At 39.3% G+C, this 17497-nt stretch overlaps 1 protein-coding gene across 1 annotated transcript; it reads right to left on the bottom strand.

The window, feature by feature from the left end:
* Positions 1-7532: 7532 nt before the first annotated feature.
* Positions 7533-8480, bottom strand: LOC115525867 (olfactory receptor 5A1). Its single transcript, XM_030333276.1, has one exon. The coding sequence runs from the start codon at positions 8478-8480 to the stop codon at positions 7533-7535; it is 948 nt and encodes a 315-aa protein (XP_030189136.1).
* Positions 8481-17497: the final 9017 nt, after the last annotated feature.

Below are 17497 nucleotides of genomic sequence, written 5' to 3'. Positions count from 1 at the left end.
GTAAGGTGTGTTTGTGGGCAGACACTAGAAGCGATAAGACAGAAGGAGATTGGGGAGAAATTGTAAACTTTTAAAGAAACTCTTTTCTAGTGCCTGTTAACACCTGCAACTTTGGACAGTAGAGAAGGGGTTTTCAAAGTCCAAGGTTAGGGGTGTGTTTGGGGAGATGGATCTCTATATTCTTGTAGGTGAATCACTGCATTTACCACTTGGGTGTCTCTGTGAAGGAGGGCTTTGCAGAATTCAAAATCCATGGCTTCATGAATTCATCACTCCCTGATGTATAGAGGACACATTTCACTTACATTTTCTAAAAGCAGAGTAAATTAATCTCCATCCCATTGGTCAGACTCTCAGATTCCCCAGAGATTATCAATCGTGGGATTCTCCTTTGTGGTCCATGAGGAAAATACACAGGAGGATCTGAAAGACCCAGCACAGGATAAACACCTGATCATAGAAAACCCTGCCCTCTTCACGTCCAAATAACCTGTCAGCACAGAGATTCTCATAAGCATTGAGTTTCTATTGTTTGCCAAGTGCTGGGCATTTTGCATTTGTTAACATATTAAATCCTGCAAACCATCCACTCACAGATGATTTGATGGACATTGACACTCACAAATTAGAAGGACACTTTGCACTAGAGTCCTTACATCATGAGCCCATATTCTCTTCCCGGCACACGTTGTGACCTTGCCCTCCGGTGACGGAGCACAAAATACACAGGTTTTCCATAGAATTTTTTTTTATTTTTTTCTTTTAGAATATTTTTTTCCCTAGAATATTTTCTGGGTTTTATTAAAAATGTGCAGTATTTAAGGCAGGAGTGAAGAATATCTTTTCTATGGAGGAAGCATATGCCTATAAAAAGCAATAGAAGATGACAGACTCATAAGAAAAGCAACTTACTAGTTAAATATACATTAAAATTTTAATTTAGCAAACCACTTAATTATATTAAATAAATATTTAATTTTAATTTGATACAGATTTTAATTTAACAGAATATGAACATTTTAATTCACTTGCTTCACAAACAATATGGAATTGGACATTTTTTAAATAGCTAAAATAAATCGTAAAAAAGGTAGAGAGAAGTTTGTTCTTAATTCATGTTATGGCCAGTTACAGGGAAGAAAGACACCTAGATTAGAAAACAAGGTTTGATTTTCAAGGCCCACAAGGTCATTTCAACTTTTGCCATTATGCAAAACATTGCGATGAAACATCCTTGGATGTGTGTGAATATCTTAGACTCCATTCCTAGAAGGACAATACTTAGGGCAAAAGCATGTACATTTTAATGATTTTTTTTAACACACATTGCCAAACTAACCTTTAGAAAGAAAGTACAATTTATATTTTCACCAACTGTATAGGAGAGGGCCCATTTTCCTGTACCTTTGTTAGCATTCAGTATTATGGTTACTTTTAACCCGTCTTTCTAACAAAAAATTTTCTCATGGTTACATTTTCATTTCCTTTTTTTTTTTAAAAGATTATATTTTTAAGTTACTTATGCACCCACATGGGACTAGGGCTTGAATTCACAACCTCAAGATCCACAGTCCCATGCTCCGCAGACTGAGTCAAACAGGCGCACCCACATTTACATTCCTTTGAATATTACTACAGTCGAGTATTTTCTTACCAACTTATTAGCCATTTGTGTTTCTCCTTTTGTGAATTGCTTGCTCATAGCTGTGCCCATTTTTTCTATTGGTTTATCTTTTTCTAATTTTGTTTGTAAGAGACATTTACCTAAACTATTTTTTAAATGTTTATTTTTGAGAGAAAGATAGAGCACACAAGAGTCGGGGGGCAGAGAGACAGAGGGACAGAGGATCCTAAGCGGGCTCTGCACCGACAGCAGTGAGCCCCACGTGGGGCTCAAAAATCACAAACTGTGAGACCATGACTTGAGTTGAAGTCAGATGCTTAACCGACTGAGCCACCCAGGAGCCCCTATAAGACTATTGTCTACTATAGGAGGCATGCATATTTTCATTGGCTAAACATATGGTCCTTTACTTTTCTTTATGTTTTGTTTGTCATACAGATTTTATTTTATTTTTTAATTTTTTAATGCTTGTTTATTTTTGAGAGAGAGAGAGTGAGGGAGGGGCAGATAGAGAGAGGGAGACAGAGGATCTGAGGTAGGCTCTGTGCTGAGAGTGCAGAGCCAGATGCAGGGGTTGAACTCAAACCACGAGATCATGACTTGAGCTGAAGTCAGATGCTTAACCAACTGAGCCACCCAGGCACCCCGTCATACAGAGTTTAACACTATTGTAGTCAAACCCATCCTTTTTTTTTCTTCATGGTTTGCTTTGAGCATTAAGTTTAGAGAGATTTTTCTACTCCAAGCCTTCATAAATATTTATCTATCTTTTCTAATTGCCATGTAACATTTTAACTTTTAAAAAGCATATAACTTCACTTTTTTGCAACTTGCTTTATTTTGTGCAGTGAATGCATATTTGAGACTACAAAGAGGTAAAATGTTTTGAATTTTGAAACTAGGATAAAATATTTTGAAACTAGAAAGAGTAAAAATTAAAAAGTGGAGATTTTTATCTCTGCCTCAAAACTTAAAAAAAATAGGTTATTTAATGTTTAAATATATTCCACAAAGTGTTTCTGGCAAAATTGGATTTGTAAATATTTTATAAAATCCCTTCGTCCTCTCACCGAATTAAGTCAGCTTTTCATTTCTAAGGGGAAGGAGCCACATTTCAGAGAGGGAAGATTTCTGCATGAGACGGAGAAAAATGACCTCCAGAGTGTTTTGTTCTGGAAACAGTAGATTCACCTTGTGATCCAGTCGTCTCTTTTCCCTGTTGTCTATGGTTAGAGAGAAGGGGGGCAGGGGAGGCTGAAGAAGCTTCAGGGTGGGCTCACACTTGCTTTTGGGCACAAACTGGGTTAGATTTCTCAGATTAGGGAAATAGGTGCTTTGATACCTGATTGAAGATGCAAGCCCATTCAAGCCAGGACCATGGTAGCACACCTCTCACTGCAATTAAGCAATCCTGTATGGGCTTAAATAAATGATGCTCAGAGACAGCAAAGATGGAAAGTGATTGAGGATTGATGTATAGGGTGTTTTATTTGTGCTGATGCTCTGGTTTTTGCTTTCCTCTTTAACTGTCTCTAGTTGTGTTATACTTACAAAAATTAGTGCTACCAAGTTTTGAATTGTTATGAGTAGCAGTTTAATTAAAAGCTCCCTTGGGGCACCTGGGTGGCTCAGTCAGTTGAGCGTCTGACTCTTGATTTCAGTTCAGGTCATGATCTCACAGTATCGTGAGTTCTAGCCCATGTCCAGCTCTGTGCTGACAACTCGGAGCCTGCTTGAGATTCTCTCTCTCTCTGCACCTCCCCCACTCTCACTCTCTGTCTCTCTCAGAATAAATAAATAAGATTTTTTTTTTAAAAAAAAGCTTTTTTAAAACATTTTTAAAAAGAGTAATAGATGGGAAGAGGGGTCTAATTTTGTTTGATCTCTCTTTCATTGAAATAAATCCATAAGAAACCTTGTTAGCCATACCACAAGGCAATAATATAAGCACTATACTCAGCAAAAGCCAAAATTACTATGAACAGTGAATCGTTCATTTATTAAACAAATATTTATTCCATGCCTACTATATGCCACTGTGTTAGGTTCTGGGAGAACAACAGTGAACAAGGGTCAGTCTCTGTCCTCAAGGAAATTATAGTCTAGTGTATAGGACAAGTTACAGATCGAGCAATTGCAAACAGTCATGTTAGTGCAACGACTGAGTAAATGATTACGTTTTGGATTTGGGAAAAGTGTGGGCAAATCTTCATGGAGGAAGTGCTTCCTGAGCAGAGACCTGAAAGATGAGAAGCCATTAGTTAACTGAAAAGGGTATGGAGGAAAGAGAAAATTCATTGTGTAAAGAGCTCAAGGCAGAAGAAGAAGAACCAGCAGAAGAAGATGAATAGGAAGAAGAAGAAGAAGAAGAAGAAGAAGAAGAAGAAGAAGAAGGGAGGAAGGGGAAGAGGAAGAAGAAGGAGAAGAAGAAGTAGTTGAGGAAGAATAGGAGGAAGAGGAGGAAGAGGAAGAAGAGGAAGAGGAGGAGGAGGAGGAGGAGGAAGAAGAAGAAGAAGAAGAAGAAGAAGAAGAAGAAGAAGAAGAAGAAGAGGGGGAGGAAGAGAAGGAGTTGTTGTTGTCATGTGACAGTGCTGTCCAGATCCCAAAGTGCTAGGGTGGGGGTGAAAAGCTATAGAGGTAAGCAGGACTATATTGAAAAGCAAAAGGGACTTAATAATGCATGTTAAAGACTAACTTTGAGGGCCATGGGGAACTCATGAATGTTTTTGAGAGCTGGCCTCATAAGCTCAAATCAAGTGATAGGTATTAATAGAACTAAATAAGCAGAAGCGTGGCTCCTCAAAGATGCCTACATCTGAATACCAGGAGCCCATAAGTAGATTATCTTTCAGGCAAAAGGACTTTTCAGATGTGATTGAATTATGGGCCTTGAAACAAGGAGGTTTTCCTGGATTATCCAGGTGGGCAAAATATAATCACAAAAGTCTTTAAAGGCAGAGAACCTCTCATCTATCAATGGACACTTGGGCTGTTTCCATAACTTGGCTATTGTAAATAATGCTACAATAAACATAGAGGTGCTAGTATCCCTTTGAATTAGTGTTTTTTTTTTTTTTTTTTTTTTTTTTTTTGGTAAGGACCCAGTAGTACGATTACTGAATCATACAGTAGTTTCATTTTTAACTGTTTGAGGGTAGATGAATAGATAGGGTGTTTGTGTGTGTTTGTGTGTGTGTGTGTGTGTGTGTGTGTGTGTAAAATGGAATATTACTCATCTATAAGGAAAGAATGAAATCTTGTTATTTGCAACAGTTTGGATTGAGCTAGAGAGTATAATGCTAAACGAAATAAGCCAGACAGAGAAAGACAAATACCATACAATTTCACTCCTATGAGGAATTTAAGAAACAAAACAAAGGAGCAAAGGGAAAAAGAGGGAGGCAGGGAGAGATGGAGAGAGAGAGAGAGAGAGTACAAGAAACAGACTTTGAACTATAGAGAACAAACATATGGTTATTAGAGGGAAGGTGGGTGGGTGAGGGAATGGGGGAAATAGGTGAAGGGGATTAAGAGTACACTTATCATGATGAGCACTGAATAATGTATGCAATTGTTGAATCACTGTATTGTACGCCTGAAACTAATATAACACTGTATGTTAACTGCACTGGAATTAAAATTAAACACATAGTTAAAAAAAAACAGAGAACCTTTCCCAGCTCAGCATAGATGTGACATCACTGGTTTTGAAGATGGAGGAAGGGAACCACCAGCTAAAGAATGCAGGTGGCCTCTAGAAGCTGGGGAAGGCAAGGAAATGGAGTCTATCCTAGAGCTTCCAGAAAGGAACACAACCCTGCCGATGCCTTGATTTCAACCCAGTGAGACCTTTGTCAAAATTCTAACCTACAGAACGTTGAGATAATTAATGTATGTGGTTTGAAGCCACTTCGTTTGTGGCAATTAGTTTACAGTAGTGATAATAAACTAATACACTCAGATTCCTCAGATCAAACTATGTAGAGGCCACATTTTACATGTACTTATGTGTAAAGCTTACATGTAAAGCTCCTTCATGAGGTCACGTGGAGGTCTATGGTATATGAACTAAGATTGGTTGCAAAATAAGACATAAGGGAAAACAAAGGGGATGTGTGTATGTTTGAACTTAAAGAAGAAGGTAAGATGATCTGATATTGAATAAAGATTTTCTTTAAGTAAACCTTTTCCCATAATTTTCATAAATTGAATCACTTCTTTTAGGAAGAAAGAATAATTATCCTTAATCAAGTTGTATTCATTTGGATTAAAAAAAAACCCCAGAATTCAAGCATATCAATGCTAAGCTTCAAAGGAATAATCAATTTTTTGGTCCTGAGGTCTGCTCTTCTTGGCCCCTCCATTGGATCTTACATTTTAAATAATCACAAAGACCTCCTCACATTATCCTCAGCTAGCTGGGGAAGCACAAAACTAGAGCTGTCCAGGGTGTAGCAACCATCAGTAGAAATGATCCCCAGACTTTCCAATACAATGATGTCATATGGGTTCTAATATTCATAAAGGTAACTGATAAAGGAACTTCAGGAAAAGTTACCCATTGGGTAATACCATTGGGTGTTATTTCTATGGGTCATTTTAAGTTTGCTTGACCTTGGGTGGGAATGAATTTAGGAGACTGGAGAAACCAGGAGACCTAACACAGATATCTTTCTTCCCCATGCATTCTTTACACTCTTCCAGATACAAAGGAAATAATTAATCCACTTACATGAACAACAAAATCAAATTAAATCTTTCTGCATATCCACTAGACCTGCACGAATGGAAAGTCAGTGTGTTGGGAAGGGAAGAGAGCCACAGAACAATGAGAGAGGGATTTGCCAGGAGAAATGGTTGTGCTGATCAATGCCACTGTAAGTACCTTCCATAAAGGAGTAATGACCTGGAGGTGAGAGCCTGGGGTATACCTTCCTGAGATGATAGCAAATAATACTCACTGTGGGTCTGCAAGGGCTAATCTATACAGGGAAAGAAGCAAGGATCTTATAGGAGCAATGGGTTCAAATAGAAGAGAGCAAGAAGAACTCAGGATATGGTGAGAAAAGGAGACCATACTATGAAATGGAGTCAGGTGCTGAACAGGATGATGTGGTAGAAATCTAGAAGATACTGACCAACTAGGTGGTTTCGGTGATTGAGACTGGGAAGAAGAGCACTGATGTGTTTCCGTTGAGTTCAGAATTTCTAGGCCCCAATGTAGTGGAGATAGAGAAAAATGGCAGCAAAGGGTATTGTCCTTCAGTGTTAGCAAATTATTGAGTAGCTGTAATGGGAATCCAACAGGGAGGTCTTGGAAGAGTGTTTAATGGAGTAGGTATCTTATTCCTCTCATTCACCTCAACCATACATAGTGTATCTTTTTAGGTTCTGCCATATGCCAGTAACAAGAGTCATACACTTGTACAACTTCAAGGTTGTTTGTTGTTGAATGTGGAAGGTAGCATTTGGGCAGAGCACTGGCTCTGGAGTTCAGAAAACCTGGGTCTGAATGGGTTCAACCTTTTCCTGTATGGTCCTGGGCAAGTCAGTCTTCCTTGCTGGGACTCTGTCTCCTCATTTATAACATGGGGATGGTGCTATGTGCGTCATTATTTAATTAAATAACGTTTGTGCCTGGTACTCATTAAGCACCCAATAAAAGGTGGTTGTTGTAATACCAATTGGGTATCCTGGGGTGATGTTTTTGCTGAAGTAATCTCTTCCTCCTTTTGACTATCCATGGTGGGTCAGTAGGCAGATGGCCATGAGGAATGGTGAGAGAAATCTGGTGGGAGGAGCCTCCATTTTCAAATATGCACACAAGATGTCTCCCTTGTCAATGTCAGAGGTGGAGGTAGATGCCAGAGATCATTTGTCTCTGGAGAAATATATTTTCAATCGTGAACTAGGAAAACAGTTTCTTCTTCTCCAACACCTTCCATAGGGCATCTTTGATCTCTCTGTTCCTCAAACTGTAAATGAGAGGGTTCAGCATGGGGATCACCAGTGAATAGAACACAGACACTACCTTGTCCCTGCCAAGCGAGTAGCTGGAGCTGGGTCTCAGGTACATGAAAAGGGCCGTCCCAAACAACAGAGTCACCACCATCAAGTGTGAGGCACATGTGCTGAAGGCTTTCTTTCGGCCTTCCACTGAACGGATTTTCAAGACAGCATTTCCTATGTAACTGTAGGAGATGATGAGGATGAGGAATGATGTCCCCCCAGTAGTGACTACCACGAGAAAATTCACCACTTGACTAGGAAAGGTGTCAGAGCAAGAAAGTGCCAGTACTGGAGGGAGGTCACAGAAGAAATGATTGATAATGTTGGGTCCGCAGAAGTGAAGCTGAAATATGGAGCTGGCCTGGATCAGGGAGCTCAGGAAGCCACCAACATATGCCCCAAGCACCATGCGTGTGCAGAGGCCCTGGGACATGATGGCTGTGTAGAGCAGGGGACTGGAGATGGCTGCGTATCTGTCGTATGCCATGGCAGTCAGGAGGAAGCACTCAGTGAGACCCATACTGACAAAGAAAAAAAACTGAGCAGCACAGCCCAAGAATGATATGGTCTTTTGCTCCCGGAAGAAATCAGTGAGCATCTTGGGGGCCACTGTAGAAGAGTAGCAGATGTCGATGAAAGACAAGTTGCTGAGGAAGAAGTACATGGGTGTGTGCAGACGGGGGTCACCTCTGATCAAAAAGATGAGGGCCAGGTTCCAGGCCAGTGTCACAAGATAGATACCCAGGAAGGTCACAAAGAGAAGGGTCTGGAGTTCTGGATGGTCTGCAAATCCCAGGAAGATGAACATGGTTACTGAAGAGCTATTCCAGGCCTTAGCTGTGGACATGCTTCTCATGGACCACAAGGAGAAGAGTAGACCTGGCATAATAGTGATAATCCAAGGGCAACTGTTGGACTTCATCAAGACAAAAAGCTTCTGCACAGTGAAGGAAACAATCAACAAAACTAAAAGGCAGCCTGTGGGTTGGGAGAAGATATTTGCAAATGACATATCTGATAAAGGGTTAGTACCAAAATCTAGAAAGAGCTTACCAAACTTAACACCCCAAAACCAAGTAATCTAGTTAAGAAATGGGTAGAAGACATGAGTAGACATTTTTCCAAAGAAGACAACCAGATGTCTAGTAGACACAAGAAAAGATGCTCAACATCACTCATCCTCAGGAAAATACAAATCAAAACCACCCGCACCCGTCAGAAAGGCTAAAATTAACAACACAGGAAACAACAGATATTGGGGAGGATTTGGCAAATTGTTTTTTTATTGTTGGTGGGAATGCAAACAAGTGTAGCCACTCTGGAACAGTATGGAGGTTCCTCAAAAAATTAAAAATAGAACTACCCTACCACCCAGCAATTGCACTACTAGATATTTACCCACAGGATATAAAAATATAGGTTTGAAGGGATATATGCACATCAATGTTTATAGTAGCATTATCAACAATAGCCAAACTATACGGAGAGCCACATCTTCTTTATCCATTCATCAGTTGCTGGACATTTGGGCTCTCTCTGTAGTTTAGCTATTGTTGATAATGCTACTATAAATATAGTATGCATATATAAATATATATTTATAATATATGTGTATATATAATGTGTATATATAACGTATAATATGTATGTGTATATATATAATGTATATATATGAATGTATATATAGTATGTATAAATATGGTATGTATATATAAATATATATGTATATATATGATGGAATATTAGTCATCAAAAAGAATGAAATCTTGCCATTTGCAACAATGTGGATGGAGCTAGAGTGTTTTATACTAAGTGAAATAAGTCAGAGAAAGACAAATACCATATGATTTCATTCATATGTGGAGTTTAGGAGACAAAGCAGATGAAAATAGGGAAGGGAGAAAAAAAGAGAGAGGGGAGCAAACCATCAGTGAGTAACACCAAACAGCTCTGCTGGAGCACTCACCCATTCACATGAGCTCTGCCCTTAGGTAGACACCTGAGGTCTGCAATGTGATTCAAGGTCTTTTGGGGGGCACCTCTTCAGGTTATCAGGAAAAGGCGGGGAGTAAGGTGGTGGTTATAATTCTGGGTAGGCTTCGGGACAAGCCTGGCTCTCATCCTGACTCTGCCACTTGCCACCTGTGGGATGTTGGGCAACTCATTTAGGCTTTCTGAGTTTCAGTTTCTCCGTTTGTACAATGGGGATAACAGTGACTTCTTCACAGAGTTGTTGAAGGGTTGCTTAAGATAATGTGCACAAGGCTCATGGGTCTTGAGATAAGATTTTGCTTAATTGGGACTGTGATTGCTATCAGCAGTGAATATTCCTTAAAGAATTCTTTAAGGAACTGGGTCTTATTTGGAAACTCTCCCCCTTATGTGGGGGAAATGTGCTTACCTTACTGAATTGAGGAGTTCACTGATGGGACATGTAGGTTTGTAACAAGTGTTTAGGAGAGGGGTTGAAGAATTTAATGATCTAGGGGTTGATAGGTCAACTGCAAGTCTGTTTGAATGTTGCCATCAGTGGGGAGAACTTCCACATTTAAGAATGAAATTTACCATTCCCAGAAACAGAAAGTGAATCTGGGCAAACTGAACAAGAGAAAAAGCATACCCAGAGTTTCACTCTTGCCCATGGATGCCCTGAATCTTACTCTAGAACATTAAACAGAAGGTATTTAAGGGCTCTTGGGAGCACTTTATGCCACTGAACTCTGCTCATGAGGACTTTCTTCTTTTTTTCACAGAGAAAGAAAATCTTCACTCACAGCAAACTTGCAGGGCTCATTTTGGTCTGAGTCTAGACTCCCTACTATCCTATAAGTATAAACAATAGCAGCTGGAAAAAGGAGAGTTTGGGAGGCTCAGTGACCTCACTGCACTCACAGATGCTGAACTGCATCTTTGTGAATAACACTAGTCTTTGAGGCCATTGTGAAGATATGAAAAGCCAGCAAAATCAGGCACCTAGAATAGTACCTTGCACACAGAAGACACTCAGGAATTGATGGGAACTGATAAAGTTGATTTACAACTCAGCTCATCTTTTATCAAATATCTGCAAGACAGTACTAAGTCTGCTTAGTCCGAGTTTAACAGAATAGTTGGTGATGGAATTAAAAAATGGTGTAATGACAAGAGTTTCGGCCAAACTGGGGAGTAGGTGTGGATCATCTGATCTGCCCATTATTCCTGCCCTGGGCTCTGTCCTCCACTTCATGATGCCTCCTCCTCTCACTGCTGCAGGAGCCCAATCCCTCAAGATCTTCTTCCAGGTCTGTCCTACAGATGTACAAATTGTCCTACAATGTACAAATAGTTGATGGAAATGAAAGAGTCCCTCTTGACATAAGGTGAGCATTCAAAAAGCACCAAAGCTTGACTCCAAGAATTAAGATTCAGATGGTAAAATGCAGGCCACCAGTTAGAAAAGAGAGAGAGGGTTTTAGAGGTGAGAGGTCTCTGTGGTGTTTGGAAAATCTGCTATGTAAAGTCTGCCCCAATCACAGCCCTTCCAAATTGATTTTCAAACCACTTACTAATAACTGGATCTCTGTTCGAGGGCATAACAATTCCTTCAAAATTTCATTTCCTCTTAATTTCTCTTTCTAGTTGCAAGGGCTCAAACATAGTCCAGGAAGCCCACCAAAGCAGGGGTAAGGTAAGATTGTGGCTGAATTGGGGAAAAGACAGAATTGAGAGTACATGGAGAAAAACTAAAATCCAAGGAACTTAGTCATCTGTATAGTCTTGTAGATCTAAAGTGCTCTATAAAGCAAGAAGACAAAACAATAAAAGATGAATGACTGAACTCACCCTCTTCCTCTCGTCTGTCTGTCCTTTAGCTGATACCCATCTTGAGTTTTGTGTTGAAAGGAGTCTAATCATGCTTCAGTAACTGCTTTCAATCCCCAAAGTGCTAATGAGCTGGGAGAGCAAGTTTGGAGCTGGTTTGTTCAGGGGAGATAAAAATATCCACTTGATGCATAGAATGTGTGTTAGCGAGCAGAAAAGTAGGAGAGAAAAATATACAGAGAGAAGAGAGAGATATAATCTTTAAGAAGTTCCTCTGGTATCTGCTAATATCTGCAGTTGGGGTCATGTTGAAAATGTTTCAAAGCTGGGATTGGAAATGAACTTGAGAGAGATTTTTTCCTCTCTCCTTGGAGATATTTCATTACATTTGCCCTTGAGGGTCTTTTTTGAAAGAGAAAGAAATGTATCACCCAAACCTCAAAGATCTGTAGTTAATTGATCTCTGGGGTGGTATGGAGAACACATACTCAAATAAATGCTCCGAACGCAATGTTATTAAACTCCATCCCAGTAGCCGTCTCTTCTGATCCCCCAAGGCTAGTCAAAATCTCTTCTGGTGGTACATGATGAACGAACTCAGGATAGCAGAAGAACACATAGGACAAGATAAACGCCTACTCTGCAGAAGAAAGCAAAGCTGTATATATATGCAGAAAAGCTAAATGAGTTGCTCAAAATTTTATGGCTAGTAAGAGATTGATCCAATATTTGAACCCATGATTATATGACACCAATGAATGGTACATTCATTTACTTTGGAATGCAATTGCACATAAATGTGTTGAAAGGTCAATTGTAATCTTCCCTTCATAACTCCATTCTCTTTCCACAGAAACCTACTATCTTTCTGTGAGAGAGACGTTAGATACACGGCTTTTTCCTCTAAAAATTTTAAAATTTACTCTGATATAGCATGATGTAGTATAAGAATGTAAAAACCTTGATTCTATGGAGGGTCATGTACAAATAAAAAATAATTTAAGGCCAGACACTCCACACAAAGGAAATCACTAATTTTTGTGTTTGGAGAGAGGAAGGGAGAAAAGAAAAAGGTTTGATTCACTTGTTTCTTAAACTGAGAATACTGAATTTTGATGAGAATTGAAAGAAGGACATTTGAGTAAGCTCAACTGAAACAGATAATCCTGTACCTCCAAGTGACCCTGAACCTTTCTAGCCATGAGAATAGTCTCTTACTCTGTCTGAAGAGACTAGCTCCTTTGGGCTTGGACAGAAGGATGATTTTTTTAAATTTTTATTTTTTATTTTTTAAAATTTACATCCAAGTTAGTTAGCATATAGTGCAGCAATGATTTCAGGAGTAGATTCCTTAGTGCCCCTAACCCATTTAGCCCATTCCCCCTCCCACAACCCCTCCAGTAACCCTCAGTTTGTTCTCCATATTTATGAGTCTCTTCTGTTTTGTCCCCCTGTGTTTATATTATTTTTGTTTCCCTTCCCTTATGTTCATCTGTTTTGTCTCTTAAAGTCCTTATATGAGTGAAGTCGTATGATTTTTGTCTTTCTCTGACTAATTTCACTTAGCATAATACCCTCCAGTTCTATCCACATAGTTGCAAATGTCAAGATTTCATTCTTTTTGATTGCTGAGTAATACTCCATTGTATGTATATATACCACATCTTCTTTATCCATTCATCCACCAATGGACATTTGGGCTCTTTCCATACTACGGCTATTGTTGATAGTGCTGCTATAAACATGGGGGTACATGTGTCCCTTCGAAACAGCACACCTGTATCTCATGGATAAATGCCTAGTAGTGAAATTGCTGGGTTGTAGGGTAGTTCTATTTTTAGTTTTTTGAGGAACCATCTGTCAGAATGGCTAACATTAACAACTCAGGTAACAACAGATGTTGGCGAGGAGAAGGATGATTTAAGTGATAGAAAATGTTTTTTTCCAGATCACCTCTCCTCTCAGGCTGTACCACTGTCCTGAAACCAGATGAGTACACTTTTATTTCTTCCTTTGGGATCTTCCCTTTGAGAATTTCTGAGAGAAATGTAGATCAACAGACATTTAGTCAAAACGTGGAAAACTCATGCTTAAGAAGATGTTGATTCATAGGTGTCTTCAAATGCCTTGATAAGTAGAAAACACTTAATGGTTTATTTCCATGAAAATTATTTAAAGTTTAAAAATCAGTGTACATAAATCAGTTGCATTCTTATACACTAACAATGAAGCAACAGAAAGACAAATAAAGAAACTGATCCCATTCACAATTGCACCAAGAAGCATAAAATACCTAGGAATAAATATAACCAAAGATGTAAAAGATCTGTATGCTGAAAACTATAGAAAGCTTATGAAGGAAATTGAAGAAGATATAAAGAAATGGAAAGACATTCCATGCTCATGGATTGGAAGAATAAGTATTGTTACAATGTCAATACTACCCAAAGCTATCTACACATTCAATGTAATCCCAATCAAAATTGCACCAGCATTCTTCTCAAAGCTAGAACAAGCAATCCTAAAATTTGTATGGAACCACAAAAGGCCCTGACTAGCCAAAGTAATTTTGAAGAAGAAGACCAAAGCGGGAGGCATCACAATCCCAGAGTTTAGCCTCTACTACAAAGCTGTAATCATCAAGACAGCATGGTATCGGCGCAAAAACAGACACACAGGCCAATGGAATAGAATGGAAACCCCAGAACTAGACCCACAAACGTATGGCCAACTAATCTTTGACAAAGCAGGAAAGAATATCCAATGGAAAAAAGACAATCTCTTTAACAAATGGTGCTGGGAGAACTGGATGGCAACATGCAGAAAGATGAAACTAGACCACTTTCTTACACCATTCACAAAAACAAACTCAAAATGGATAAAGGACCTGAATGTGAGACAGGAAACCATCAGAACCTTAGAGGAGAAAGCAGGAAAAGACCTCTCTGACCTCAGCCGCAGCAATCTCTTACTTGACACATCCCCAAAGGCAAGGGAATTAAAAGCAAAAATGAACTATTGGGACCTCATGAAGATAAAAGGCTTCTGCACAGCAAAGGAAACAACCAACAAAACTAAAAGGCAACCAATGGAATGGGAAAAGATATTTGCAAATGACATATCGGACAAAGGGCTAGTATCCAAAATCTATAAAGAGCTCACCAAACTCCACACCCAAAAAACAAATAATCCAGTGAAGAAATGGGCAGAAGACATGAATAGACACTTCTCTAAAGAAGACATCCAGATGGCCAACAGGCACATGAAAAGATGCTCAACATCACTCCTCATCAGGGAAATACAAATCAAAACCACACTGAGATAGTCACCTCACGCCAGTCAGAGTGGCTAAAATGAACAAATCAGGAGACTATAGATGCTGGAGAGGATGTGGAGAAACGGGAACCCTCTTGCACTGTTGGTGGGAATGCAAACTGGTGCAGCTGCTCTGGAAAACAGTGTGGGGGTTCCTCAAAAAATTAAAAATAGATCTACCCTCTGACCCAGCAATAGCACTGCTAGGAATTTACCAAGGGATACAGGACTGCTGATGCATAGGGGCACTTGTACCCCAATGTTTATAGCAGCACTTTCAACAATAGCCAAATTATGGAAAGAGCCTAAATGTCCATCAACTGATGAATGGATAAAGAAATTGTGGTTTATATACACAATGGAATACTACGTGGCAATGAGAAAAAATGAAATATGGTCTTTTGTAGCAATGTGGATGGAACTGGAGAGTGTTATGCTAAGTGAAGTAAGTCATACAGAGAAAGACAGATACCATATGTTTTCACTCTTATGTGGATCCTGAGAAACTTAACATAAGACCATGGGGGAGGGGAAGGAAAAAAAAAAGAGGTTAGAGTGGGAGAGAGCCAAAGCATAAGAGACTCTTAAAAACTGAGAACAAACTGAGGGTTGATAGGGGGTGGGTGATGGGTATTGAGGAGGCCACCTTTTGGGATGAGCACTGGGTGTTGTATGGAAACAAATTTGACAATAAATCTCATATATTGAAAAAAAAAAACTGAGAACAAACTGAGGGTTGATGGGGGTGGGAGGGAGGGGGGGGTGGGTGGGTGATGGGTATTGAGGAGGGCACCTTTTGGGATGAGCACTGGGTGTTGTATGGGAACCAATGTGACAATAAATTTCATATTAAAAATAGAAATTAAAATTAAAATTAAAAAAACTATTTAAAGTTTAAATTTTTTGTTGCAATTTTTACTGTATCAATGGTTAAGGATATTTTTATCTTATTTAGGATTCAACACTTATAATTTCCTAATGATTCATTTTGAGTTTAAGTCTTACTTAGCAATTCCAAGAGGGTCTAATATGTTCATGTATTTTCCAGAAGTATAATGTCACATCACTCACAAATAGTGTTCATAGTAATACTAAGCTCAAAATAATAAAAAATGACAATGATAGTAATAATAGTTTATTAAAAAATTATTGTGCCAAGAATAATTGCTAAACATGAAAGTCTTCTAAAAACTATGTCCAAGATGAGGCTCCCAGGTGGCTTAGTTGGTTAAGCATTGGATTCTTTATTTCAGCTTGGGTCATGATCCACGGGGTCATGGGATTGGGCCCGGTGTCGGGTTCCATGCTGAGCGTGGAGCCTGCTTGGGATTCTCTCCCACCCTCTCTCTCTCTCTGCCCCTCCCCCCTCTAAAAAAACTATGTCCAACTTAGCTGGCATCTTAATGAAAACATGTACAGTAGTTAGTTGGTATTTAATAAAAACATAGTTAGCTGGGAACAATAGTAATATAGATTACCATGAATTTCTAATAAACTGGTATTAGAATTCTATAGCTGGAGGTGTTTCTTCTGAGCCAAATTGATAATTTAAAAATCATTCAATTTGAATAGTTTTTATATAGTGGTTTTTATATAGGGTGCATATATGATCCCGATACAATCATACAATGTTGATACACTTGGTTGAATCTCACAGATGAAGAGGTGATGTGAAATCAGGGGAGGTGCACAAGACCACTCAGATGAAAACAGGCAGGATTAAGACTCATGCCATGTGTTAACACTACCATTTTTAATTAAAAATTTTTAAAATATTTATTCATTTTTGAGAGAGAGAGAGAGAGAGAGAGAGAGAGAAAGTATGAGCAGGGAAGGGGCTGAGACAGGGAGACACAGAATCTAAAGCAGGCTCCAGGCTGTGAGCTGTCAGCACAGAGGCTGACGCGGGGCTCTAACTCACGAACCATGAGATCATGACCTGAGCCGAAGTCTGATGCTTAACAGACTGAGCCACCCAGGCGCCCCCCCCCATTTTTAATATTTTTTAACTCGGAATGGCCACTTTTCTAGACTGTTCTTTATGTTATGATGCTTCTTTTATTTTTTTATTATTTTTTTATTAGAGATAAAAAGGGGCATTTTTTTCTTTTTTTTTCAATATATGAAATTTATTGTCAAATGATCCTTCTTTTAAAGCACTTAAAAATCTGATTGGTTTAAAATGGTACCTTGAATGTGAACTTGTGACTTACCTATTCTCAATTACATCACTCTTGTCTAAATATACTTGTTGATTAGTGTTATTCACCATTTTCAATTTGCTTAGCGACTTGCTCCATCTCCTGGTCTGGTTCCTTTCCCAGAATTGAACTGCATGATGGTATTGAGTTAAGGAACTTGAGGGGTATACATAGTACAATGCTTAGAGCATAGTGGGTATATACTGTTTGAGGATAATCAATTACTATTGCAATGCTAGGTTCTCACGTGGATTTTAGTCCCCAAAGGTCACCTCTTAAAACTGACCCTACATGGGGCACCTGGGTGACTCAGTTGGTTAAGAGTCAACTTCGGCTCAGGTCATGATCTTGGGGTTTGTGAGTCTGAGCCCCACCTTGGGCTCTGTGCTGACAGCTCAGATCCTGGAGACTCCCTCTTTCTTTGCCCCTCCTTCAGCTCTGTCTCTTTCTCCTCTCAAAAATTAACATAAAAAAGGTCCCGGGCTCGCCCCGCCGCTGCTCTCCCCTCTCCGTTCCTCGAGCTGCAGCCCCCACGGTAGCAGCCGCC

This window comes from Lynx canadensis, chromosome D1, assembly GCF_007474595.2.
Source record: "Lynx canadensis isolate LIC74 chromosome D1, mLynCan4.pri.v2, whole genome shotgun sequence".
Classification (NCBI taxonomy): Eukaryota; Metazoa; Chordata; class Mammalia; order Carnivora; family Felidae; genus Lynx; species Lynx canadensis.
The sequence above is the reverse complement of the archived record's forward strand: the minus strand, read 5'-3'. Positions and strand labels throughout refer to the sequence as shown.